At 36.9% G+C, this 10,973-nt stretch overlaps 1 protein-coding gene across 1 annotated transcript in view; it reads left to right on the forward strand.

The window, feature by feature from the left end:
- The window catches only part of Taf3 (TATA-box binding protein associated factor 3), a 172,795-nt gene extending 162,206 nt beyond the window's left edge, over positions 1-10,589 (forward strand). The window contains exons 5-7 of the mRNA XM_015495193.2: positions 3,877-4,126; positions 6,952-7,058; positions 8,614-10,589. Coding sequence (XP_015350679.2) covers positions 3,877-4,126; positions 6,952-7,058; positions 8,614-8,728 — 472 coding nt within the window. The 3' untranslated portion in view covers positions 8,729-10,589. The remainder of the gene's footprint in view (positions 1-3,876; positions 4,127-6,951; positions 7,059-8,613) is intronic.
- Positions 10,590-10,973: the final 384 nt, after the last annotated feature.

Here is a 10,973-nt window from a genome sequence, read left to right on the forward strand (position 1 = left end):
CGTTCCCCCTTTAGAATGTCTTCCCACCCCCCCCCCCCCCCCCGTTTCTGTAATACGTTTTCAAAGACAATTTATTTTTCTTTAGCACATTGAAGGGGATTTTATTCCACTGTCTAATAGATTTCATTATGGCTGGTTGAGAAGTCACCTATCATCTGTTTGTTCTTTCACAGTAATTTTTCCCCCCTTGACCGATATTCAGATTTTTCTGGTCGGTAAAGTTTTATAGCTAAGTTTTGTTATGCCTTTATATAGATTTTATTTTATTTACCTTGCCTGGGGTTTGTTGAGCTTCTTAAATCTGCAGATTAGTATCTTTCATCAGTTCTGTAAAAGTTTAGATATTCTTTGTTTACGTTTGTCTGTGTCCCATTTTTCCTGCAGAGGTGTGATCAAACATGTACTAATTAGATCTTTCTGTTGTATTATCTTTGCTTCTCCGGGTTATACTCTAGAAAGTTTCTTTTGTTCTACTACTCAGTTTATAATTCTGTCTTTATTTCTAATCTACTTTTAAATCTACAAATGAGTTTTAAATATGTTACTGTAGTTTTTCATTCCTAAGTCTGTGTGGACCTTTTCAAATTTGCTGGGTCACTCATCATAACTTTCTGCCACCTGCAGATGTTTTCAAGCATCGACTTTTTTTTCTTAACATTTAAGCAGAGTTGTTTTAAAATTGTTAATTCTAATAACTGTGGTCTTTATATAAGTCTCTGTTTACTGACTGTTATATCTCCTTGTTCTCCCTTATGTTTCCTCACATCCATATGTGTCTGATTTTCTTTATTTATGTGTTGCTTTTTTTCTTAAATATTTACCTGTATTAATAATATGAGGCCTATATTTTAAGTAAATTCCTTTCAGGATGATTGGTGCTGGGTACTTTTATGCATTATAAATCCAGATTACTTTAAAATTAATATCCTAGAACATCAGGGGTGTACCTTAGATTCTGATTCATTCTCACCTTGTTTCATAGCCCTTTGGACACCCTTAATATGAGTAAAGATTTCTGGTAGACTTTCTACTTTTTACAGGTCCTGGGCTTTGATATATCTTCTTTATCAAAACAAAAATTATATTTGCCTAATGTGTAAATTCCCTCAGGACAGAAATATTTGTTCTGATCTCTCTGGGTTCTTGCTTTTCCCTTTAGTTTTGATCCCAGAATCATGTATTAAACTATTTTGGAAAACAGCATTCAGAAATAGTGTGTTTTAGAATTTTAGAGAATTCCTCCCCTCTAGACATAAATGCATAGCAATAACTTTGCATTCCTATTTTGTATGTAAGGCAGACCTCATTAGCAAGCACTGAGAGGCAGTATAGGATAGCTGTTAAGGTCAGACAACCTAATTTAAATCCTGCCTATTTCACATAGTAATCTATATAAATTTATGTACTCTCTCTGCCTTTGTTTCTCATATGCACAAAAAGAATTATAGCTTATCTCATTTATCATGAGTATCAAATGAGGTAAGGCAAGTAAACATTTTGCACAGTGCCTAGCCCAGAATTGGCTTTCTGGTGGTTAGAGAATCTGGGCACATAGTAAATGCTCAGTAAATATTCACTATTAATTATATGATGCATTTATCATGTGTCTCCTGCAAAACAGACCTTAGCCCCATCCAAATTAGGAAGGTAATCATACTTGTAGGAAACAAGCAAGAAGCAATTAGACAGCAATAATTGAGGGTTTTGTTGGTGGTGGTATTATTTGGATGTTAAGGATTAAACACAGAGCCTCAAGCATGCCAGTCACATGCTCTACCACTGAGCTGCACCTCCAGCTCTAGTAATTGGTTATTTGCTTAAATAATGGTGGACTTATTGGAATAATTTAATATTTGAAGTCTTTACCTATATTGAGGTTCTCTCTACATCCCTCTGAGGCAACTGTTTATTTTCACTTTGTAAAAAAAAAAAAAAAAAAAAAAAAGCAGGGCCTTGGAAGTTGTTATAGTTAGCGGAGAGGAAAAGTTTATTTTGACTCACAGCTTCAGAGGTTCAGTCCATGGTTGGCTGACTTCATAGCTCTGGGCCCAAAGGCCCATATGATGGCAGAAGGATGTGGCAGAAGAAAGCCAGTTCATGATAGGAAGCAGAGAGAGAGCTCCACTCACCAGGAACAAAATATAAACCCTAAAGGCACACCCCCAGTGGTCTGCTTCCTCCAACCACATCCTGTCTGCCTACAGTTACCACCCAGTTAATCCATATCAGTGGCTTAATCCATACTCAAGTTACAGCTCTTATAACCTAATCATTTCAGCTCTGAATATACCTGGATCGTCTCACACCTGAACTTTTGGGGAACGCTATATCTTAAGTGTGGAATAACAGTGAGAGATCAGTGCAGTGGCTTTGTTTGTTTGACTATTTGACTATTTTTATGGTGTTGAGGGATGAAACCCAGGGCTTTACACATGCTAACCAGGTGCTTTGCCACTGAGCTACATAACCAGTCCATGATATAGTTATTCCTGTTTTGTGTTGTTTTGTGTGTTACTAGGGATTGAACCCAGGAGCACTTTACTACTGAGCCACATCCCCGCCCATTTTATTTTTTATTTTCAGACAGGGTCTCAGTAAGTTGCTTAGGGCCTTGCTGAGTCACTGAGACTAGCCTCAAATTTGTGATCCTCCTGCCTCAGCCTCCAGAGTTGCTTGAATTACAGGCATGCACTACTGCACCCAGTGTTACAGTCATTTTAGAAAGCAGCTTGGTGATGGTGAGGAGTGGCAGTTTGTGGCCCAGCAACTTTATTTCTTGAAATAGAGCTTAGGAAAATTCTTAAGCATAATTAGAAGCTAACATGTAACATTTACAAATACATATGTTCTACCTTTAGTAGGATGGTAGACAAAAAAAAAAAAAAGTCATCTTTTTCATACCATGGAATATTATATAGTAATTTAAATAAATCATATAGATCTGTGTATATCAACATGGATTAATTAAGAGACATGAGTAAGAGTTAGCTGGGTGTGAAAGTGCATGCCTACAATCCCAGCTGCTCAGGAAGCTGAGGCAAGAAGATCACAAGTTGAAGACCAGCCTGGGCAACTTAACAAGGCCCTGTCTCAAAATTTAAAAAGGGCATCCCTGGGTTTGATTCCCCAGAACTGCAAAAAATTAAAATTAAAAAACTAAGTGGGAGGACTGGGGCTGTAGCTCAGTGGTAGAGTACCTGCCTCGCACATGTGAGGCACTGGGTTCAATCCTCAGCACCACATAAAAATAAATAAAGATATTGTGTCCAACTACAACTAAAAAATATTAAAAACTAAGTGGGAAAAACTGGTTACCAAAGGATAAATATACTGAAATGCTGTTTCCACATACCTTAAAACACTGTGAATTGTTTCTGGTATCTACAAAGGCAGAATTACAAAGGACAAAAATTTAAAAACACACCTGAGGAGGAGTGACTGTAGGAGGACAGAGGCAGACTCGTCTGAAGCAAACTTAAGGTCAGGAAGGTTCTCAAAGCGGCATGTCACTCACAGTTGCCTTCACTGACCACAAGGGTTACATTGCCAAACCTGAAGCCAACAGAGGGTGTATGATTCAGCCACAGGAAACGACAATCCACTCATTATATTTTGATGAAAAAGGCATGTGTATTGTGTACAAAAAAAAATCTAAATAATAAATCATTGGGGGAAATTTTGGAAGATAAAAATCAGTCTGAACAAGTTGAGGTAAATTGATAAAGGCCTTGAAATCTGAGTTCTTTAACTGTCTCTGGACTCCTAAAAACATATTTTGCTACTAAAGGAAGAAAGTTACTTTGTGATAATTTTTAAAAATATGTGGTTTGATTTAATTATCCCATTTTGACTTTTAATTTTCTCTTTTGTCAACAGTGTCATCAGCAAAGTGGTTCCAGCCCCCGAGGCTAAGCCAGCCCCTTCTCTGAATAGACCTAAAACCCCACCACCAACCCCAGCCCCTGTACCTGTGCATGTGAGCCCTACGCCCCTACCATTGCCACTCCTCACCCAAGCCACAGCGTGCCCAGCTCTGATGCCATCTTCATCCCCTGCCATCTCTGGAGCAGGAAGCTCCAAAGCCCCTGTGCGAAGTGTGGTGACTGAGACGGTCAGCACCTATGTGGTATGTATATGTACTTCATTTTCATAGTAGTGAAGAGAGCATTACTTGAGAACCTGTCATGAGTGATGTATATGTGTCATCGTTGAGTCTTGGAGGCAACTCTTCAGGACCAGAAAAGTATTTTCATTGCATTTTTGAGCTTTTGGTTAAAAAGCATTATGTTTGCATATTCAGTCTCCATGAATAGTTTCAAAACATTGTTTTTCATTCCTTTGTATTATTTTGGAATATGACCATATTCCTATATACAATAATCTCAATGTGAAAATTATATAGATGAATAATGAAATTTAAATTCCGTGTTGAATTTCTTGATCAAACAATTAAATTATTCACTTAAGAATATAATTTATGTAATATACATAGATTTTATGAGCCAGCTGGTGTTTCTGAGTTACAGCACTAATTATATTTTATTGGCAAGATCCAGAATATTAAATGGAAATGAACTTTTTAAGTCACAGAGCTTCCTGAGTATCCAGGAAGCTTTAGATGTAAAACCCACCATGTTGAATGAATCCACATTGTCCCAGGATTCTTTTTAGGTGTTTTCCCCATACTTAATAGTGTCAGGATTTTATTCAAACCCTAAATCCAATCTAGTAATAAAGTATTTATAAAGGTAAATTCTAAGAACTAGAGATGTAGCTCAGAGGTCAATTGCCTGCCTCACTTGACCAAAGCCCTGGGTTCAATCCAGTAGCACCAAAAAAAAAAAAGGGAAGTTAAAAAAATGGAAATAAGAAAAGTTCTGTGGTCACTGTAGAGTACACACACACACACACAATAAATGTTTTTGATGCATTGAAGCATTGACATTGTATGGCTCCAGCTATGGAGACTGGGATTCATTAGCCTAATAATGGATGGCATTGTGGGAAGTGGTCGGGGGACTCATAGCATCTCTTGCTATGAACCATGAAATATTTCATGCTTCAAGGAGTTAAGGTAATTTCAGCAAATCATTAAATATTTGAAACTCTCCATGAAACAAAGAAATATAAAAAGAAAATATTAACTATATTCAGAGAGAATACAGTATGAAAAATAAAGTATTGCCAATTCAAGACAAAATAGAAGATGTGATATAAAAAATTGTGATCATCAGATTGAATAATTCAAGGACCAATTGCTATAGGTATTTAATCAAGGCAACATCACTCCATGTGTATTGATTGGGAAAGATTTTATACTTGATCTCTTTAACCTCCATTTGTTTATAGTGGATATTTGAGCTACTCTGTGGAAATGGGTCTGATTGTAATAGACAGTGTGGTTCAAAAGCCTTCTAACTCCTATAGAGACACTTTGTAGACAGAGGACAGAATGTGTGATTAGGGCAAAAAGGCTGATTTTTGTTACTAATAGTATGATGTTAGAGATGTCACCTAAATTCCCATAGTTTTGGTTTTTTCATTCTTAATTATCCAAAGCTTGTTTTACAATGATTAAACAAAATAGTAGTATATATTTGAAAGAACTTAGTAAACTGTGAAGTATTAGATGTAATTATGGATGCTATGCTAAATTTCTTATGTAGCACAGTCTCAGCTTGATAATTGCAAGAAAGGCCAATCAGCGGCAGAACTGGCCATGCGAGAGTTTGAGGGCCTAGGATGCTAGAGCAGTGTCAGCCACTGGTGAGCTGGTGTATGGTATCTGTGAATTCTCTCCCTGATAGTTTCCCCTGAAAGAGGGCTAGGTCAGAGCTACCTACAAGTTTCTTTAGGAAGTTTTTATATCAGTGTAATTGGCCTTATAGAGATTTTTTTTTTAAAAAAATAGTTGAATTTAGCTGGGTGCAGTGTCACAGTCCTGTAATTCTGGTGACTCAGCAGGTTGAGGCAGGAGGATCCCAAATTCAAGGCCAGTCTCAGCAACTTAGCGAGGCCCTAAGCAACTTAAAGAGATCCTGTCTCAAAATTAAAAATTAAAAAATGGGATGGGGATATGGCTTGGTGGTCAGGTGCCCCTAGGTTCAATCCCCAGCACAATAAATAAATAAATACAGGATTTTAAGATTTGCTTTTACTTATTGCCTTTATGCCCATATTGTAGAAGTATTTTCCCCAGATTCATTTTGATAATGTGAAATTTGAGGAAGTAGTAAAATTAGGGATGCTTCCTATTTAGAATGCTAAATTAATAAAGTAAATTAGAATCTTCAATAGGTATAGCAAAATCATGTTTAAATGTGTAGCTCTTTGGCCTCCTGAGCCCCTTATTTCATTTGCCCTTTAGTTGATTGTACTTTTCTAAAAATGCCATAAAGGGAATGGAAAGTTACTTAGTAACCACTCTTTTATATCCTTGATCTTATCATCTAGTTCAGGGGAAGGGTTTGGCTAATGAGTAATAAGGGGACACCTGCACATGGGCCATATATATTAATCCCATGCCTAGGAATGTGATTGGGGAAACTACACACAGTTGAGCTCTATAGCTTTCAAAAATATCGTTACTACCATAAAGACCCTAATTGTTAAAAATTTGTGGTAAAGGATTTTTTTCAGATGAAGATTACAGGTCATATGCTCATAGATATTATATAAATACTTTGTTTCTTTATGACTCATAAAACAGAGTTTAGGATATTCATTAGAAATGTCTTATCATTGATCACTTAGCTATTTTCTTTTTCACACGATTCCAGAACACTGATGATCATGATCATGGCTTTGGAAAGTGCTAATCTGTGATATTTTTTAGCTTAATTTGTCAGCTTATTTGGCTTACAAAGATAATGTCATAATTCTTATCTGGCCTCTTTTCGGTTCTTCTTCCCCACTCCCTGTCTTTGCTCCTTCCCCTTGTGGTAATGTCAGATCCGAGACGAGTGGGGCAATCAGATCTGGATCTGTCCTGGGTGTAACAAACCTGACGATGGGAGTCCGATGATCGGCTGTGATGACTGTGACGACTGGTACCACTGGTGAGTGTCTCAGAGTACCTCCAGCCACACTTGGTGGCTGCTGTTTAGTCAGGACAGCGCAGGACACTCCTAAGAAGAAGTGTTCTGCAGAGTAGCTTAGTGCCTTCAGGCCACCCTCAAAGCAGTACTTGAAGTAAAATCATGGAGCACAGAAAATGAGATGAAGTTCAAAAACCAAGAGTACTATTGTTATTCAGCCTCAATTCTGGATATTTTTCTTATCTATCCTTTTTGTGAAAGTAAATTAGAGGAGAAACACCATGCGTTTCTCCATCAGCCAGGAAGGATAGTGGTGTGGAGGACAGTAACTGCCATGACTTTTATGAAACCTCAGATGCAGGGTCTTCTGGCCAAGCATCTGTGGTTTTTATATTATTGGAGCTTTCATAGTCACCCTAGGGTTGCAGCTCTCTGTAAGTTTGTGACTGAACTAATAAAGAAGGTATGTGCAGATTTCTTAAGAAATTATGATTCCATAGAAGATCTTGAGGAGATGAAGAGGGCTGGTGTCTTTCAGAGAGCAAAGTGATTTTTGGAATATAAAGAATTTTTTGGAGTGAATTACTTAGAAATTTGTAACTAACTTGTGCTCCTGAACTATAAAACATGAATATGTGGGCTTAGGAGTAGTTCTTCTTAGTAAATAAACAATTAACAAACGCTGTGAGGGAAAAAAAATGAGAGGAAGCCAAGTGTGGGTGGGTGCACACCTATACTCCCAGTGAGGCTACAATAGTAGCATCACAAGGTCCAGGCCAGCCTCAGAAATTTAGTAAAATCCTTTCTCAAAATAAAAAGGGCTGGGCATGTGGTTCAGTGTACAAGATTCTGTGTTCAATCCTCAGCACCACAAAAAAATAAAAAATAAAATGAAAGGAGACATAGTGTTTCCCTTTCCTTCCCTCCACTAATGTTCTGTAAGAGCTACGGTACCTGGGCTAGGGATGTGGCTCAAGCGGTAGCGCGCTCGCGTGGCATGCGTGCGGCCCGGGTTCCATCCTCAGCACCACATACAAACAAAGATGTTGTGTCCACCGAGAACTAAAAAAATAAATATTTTTTTTAAAAAAAAGAGCTACGGTACCTGAAAAATCCCATTAAAAGGTGACCCCTTGGTAAACTTGGTACAAACTGGAGAAATAAAGACAGCTTGTGTGTTTTTAAAACCTCTTCAGTAGTTCCTCAAAACTGAAGAAACGTGACCAAAATTTATACAATCTTCTTAATTTATCTTTAAGGTATCAGATTTTAAAAGATGTCTGTTCAGTTATGATGTATGATATCTATGAAATAAAAACAAAGCCACTGCTCAGAAGAATTACACTATTCCTGGCTGAAAGAATGAACAAAGTAATTAAGCCCTCCATTGGGGCCTATAAAAGAGGCACTATAAAGTATAATCAAGTGCCCAACAATAGTGCTGCATAAATTCAAGCCATTTGACTTTGATTTCTGGTAAATATTTCATAGACTTAAAGAATTATTATAAAAACGTTGAAAGAAAAAGAATGAGCATATATAAAACTTGTTTCTTTGGATGTGTCTCTAACATCAGGCCCTGTGTGGGAATAATGGCTGCACCACCAGAAGAAATGCAGTGGTTCTGCCCCAAGTGTGCCAACAAGAAGAAGGACAAAAAGCACAAGAAGAGGAAGCACCGAGCTCACTGACCTCTCCACGTGGACTGGACCAAGCAGGGTCAGCTCAGGCTTTGTCCCTGGCACCTCTGGAGGGGAGCTGGCGCAGTTCCGCATCACGTGCCCTGGTCCCTGTAGACAGTGAATCTGGGAAGACTGAGGACAGCAACGCGCCATCCACTCTGGATCTTCCCTTCTGAGCACACTGGCCTATGGTTCGGTGGTGGTGTAGCAGGAAAAACTACAGTAGAGGCGTGGCCTCAGGGCTGCCACCTCCATTTTTCTATTACCAGTGACAAGTATTATTAATAAAAAGACCATACATCTTCCCTTTTGATTTCCTTCATTCTCTCCAGGGCCTTTTCATTAAGGTATTAGACGAGAAGATAATGTGTAAACTGCCTTGACTGTAATTTAAGGATGATATCATTAGTCTGTATACAGTTTTCAACTTCTCCCCCTCTATAGTAAGATAATCATAATAACATAAAAGAAAACTCCAGTTGGAGTACTGGTAAATATTTTTGTGATGAGAATATATGAAGCTTCTCCCAACCCCATTTTTAGTACTAACATGTAAAATGTTCAGGCTTTTGTGAAATACCTTATATTTTTTAAGAAAAAGGTTTCTATCATGTCCTGTTTGCTTCTGCGCAAATTATTTTTGTTTAACGTATTTTATATCTCTGTTGCATTCTAATTTTGCCCTTTAAACTGCCGGAGTCATTTCTCACTGCTTGTACATTTCACCAACTTGTATAAAAACTCTTCATACTAAAAAATTTCCCTTAATGTAAATAATAAATATTTATGAAGTAGTTATTTTTTAAATTTTTATCGTGTTTAATTCTGGCTTTCTCTGAAATCCACTGTGATTTCAGCCATGTCTGTAATTACTGCTGTATATAAATAAGCAAAGAGACTAGAGAAAAAGAGCCATAGTTCAGAGTAATTTACCTTGAGCTGAATGGACCCGTGCAGTGCCCAAAATATTGTGGGGGGAAAAGGACCCTAGCAGTTGGAAGGAAAACAAAGCAATTTTAAATCTAGAGTTTACGATTTAAAATTGTTTTGTTTGTTATCTGTTTTGTTTTTGTAAATTTCTTTGATATTAAAAGGACATGTAGGTTCCATGAAAGTTAAAAAAAAAAATACTGTAGCATTTTGTGTTTATATTGTTTTATTTCTACAAATTTGTTCATTGATATTGTGCTTTAAGGCTGAAATGAAGTATATTATGAATTTTTTAAAAAGAAAACTCATCAAATTTCAGGGTATCACAAAACTTTATTATATTACTATACTGCCCACTATTTATTATATGTTATAGATATCTGAAAGGTAAACCAAATATTTTATTTTTAATGTAAAAACATCAAATTTAACTTTATTAGCATATTTTAGCAACTTTGGAATAAATATGGACTTTTACTTGATTTTGAAATAATCCCAATTTGGGCCCGTGTAATGGATATCTTGAATATTAGCATATGGGCTTTGAACCTAATACAAATATATTAATAGAAAATGTGATTTTTTTATTGCCAAATCAATTGATATTAGTGTGTGAATTAGTCATATTTTAAAACATTATGTGATTACAGAAATGTGGTTTTCTGCCATGAATGTTAAACTGCAAATCAGTGGAAATGGAGTAGACCTTTTAAGAGTGCAGGATATCATTACCCTCCTTGTTCTAGAGGCCAGAATTTTTCTATCCCTTAAAAACAACAAAGCATCTATGTTGAGATATGTGTTTTTTGTTTTATTAATTTGAGATCATTCTAAATACTTTATACAGTATTTTCACATGCACAAATATACCCATTAGTGCTTTTTGGAGAAGGATGAGGGGTGGGGGAAGTGCGAAATAAAGATTATTGGCTATTTCATAGTTTGCTTTTCCATTTTCTTTATTTAGGATTTAGTTCCTTGAGGCATGGTCAGTGGGTCTAAAGTTGCCACGTTTAAGTGAGCAGGTCATGCTACTGAAATAATAACGGAGGTGCCTAGATAGAACTTTTCCCCCAATCCTACTGTCTGAGAGACTTCAGCCCGCACTACATTTAAGGAATTTCAATCAGTTTGTTGTCCCTTGCTATTTCATGGTTGCTTTCCTAAATCCAGTTCATGATTTTATAAATGGTCTTTGCAATAATAAAACCAAAGAATCATTTTCAGGGGGCTGGATGGCTCAAGGGATTAGTAATGGAATACAGAGCCTTTCACCTCTAGGTCAGTGAGTCGAATCCAGTCCAGGTCACTAGAGACCAAAAGT

The sequence above is a fragment of the Marmota marmota genome, unplaced genomic scaffold (assembly GCF_001458135.2).
Source record: "Marmota marmota marmota unplaced genomic scaffold, marMar, whole genome shotgun sequence".
In the NCBI taxonomy this organism is placed as follows: domain Eukaryota; kingdom Metazoa; phylum Chordata; class Mammalia; order Rodentia; family Sciuridae; genus Marmota; species Marmota marmota.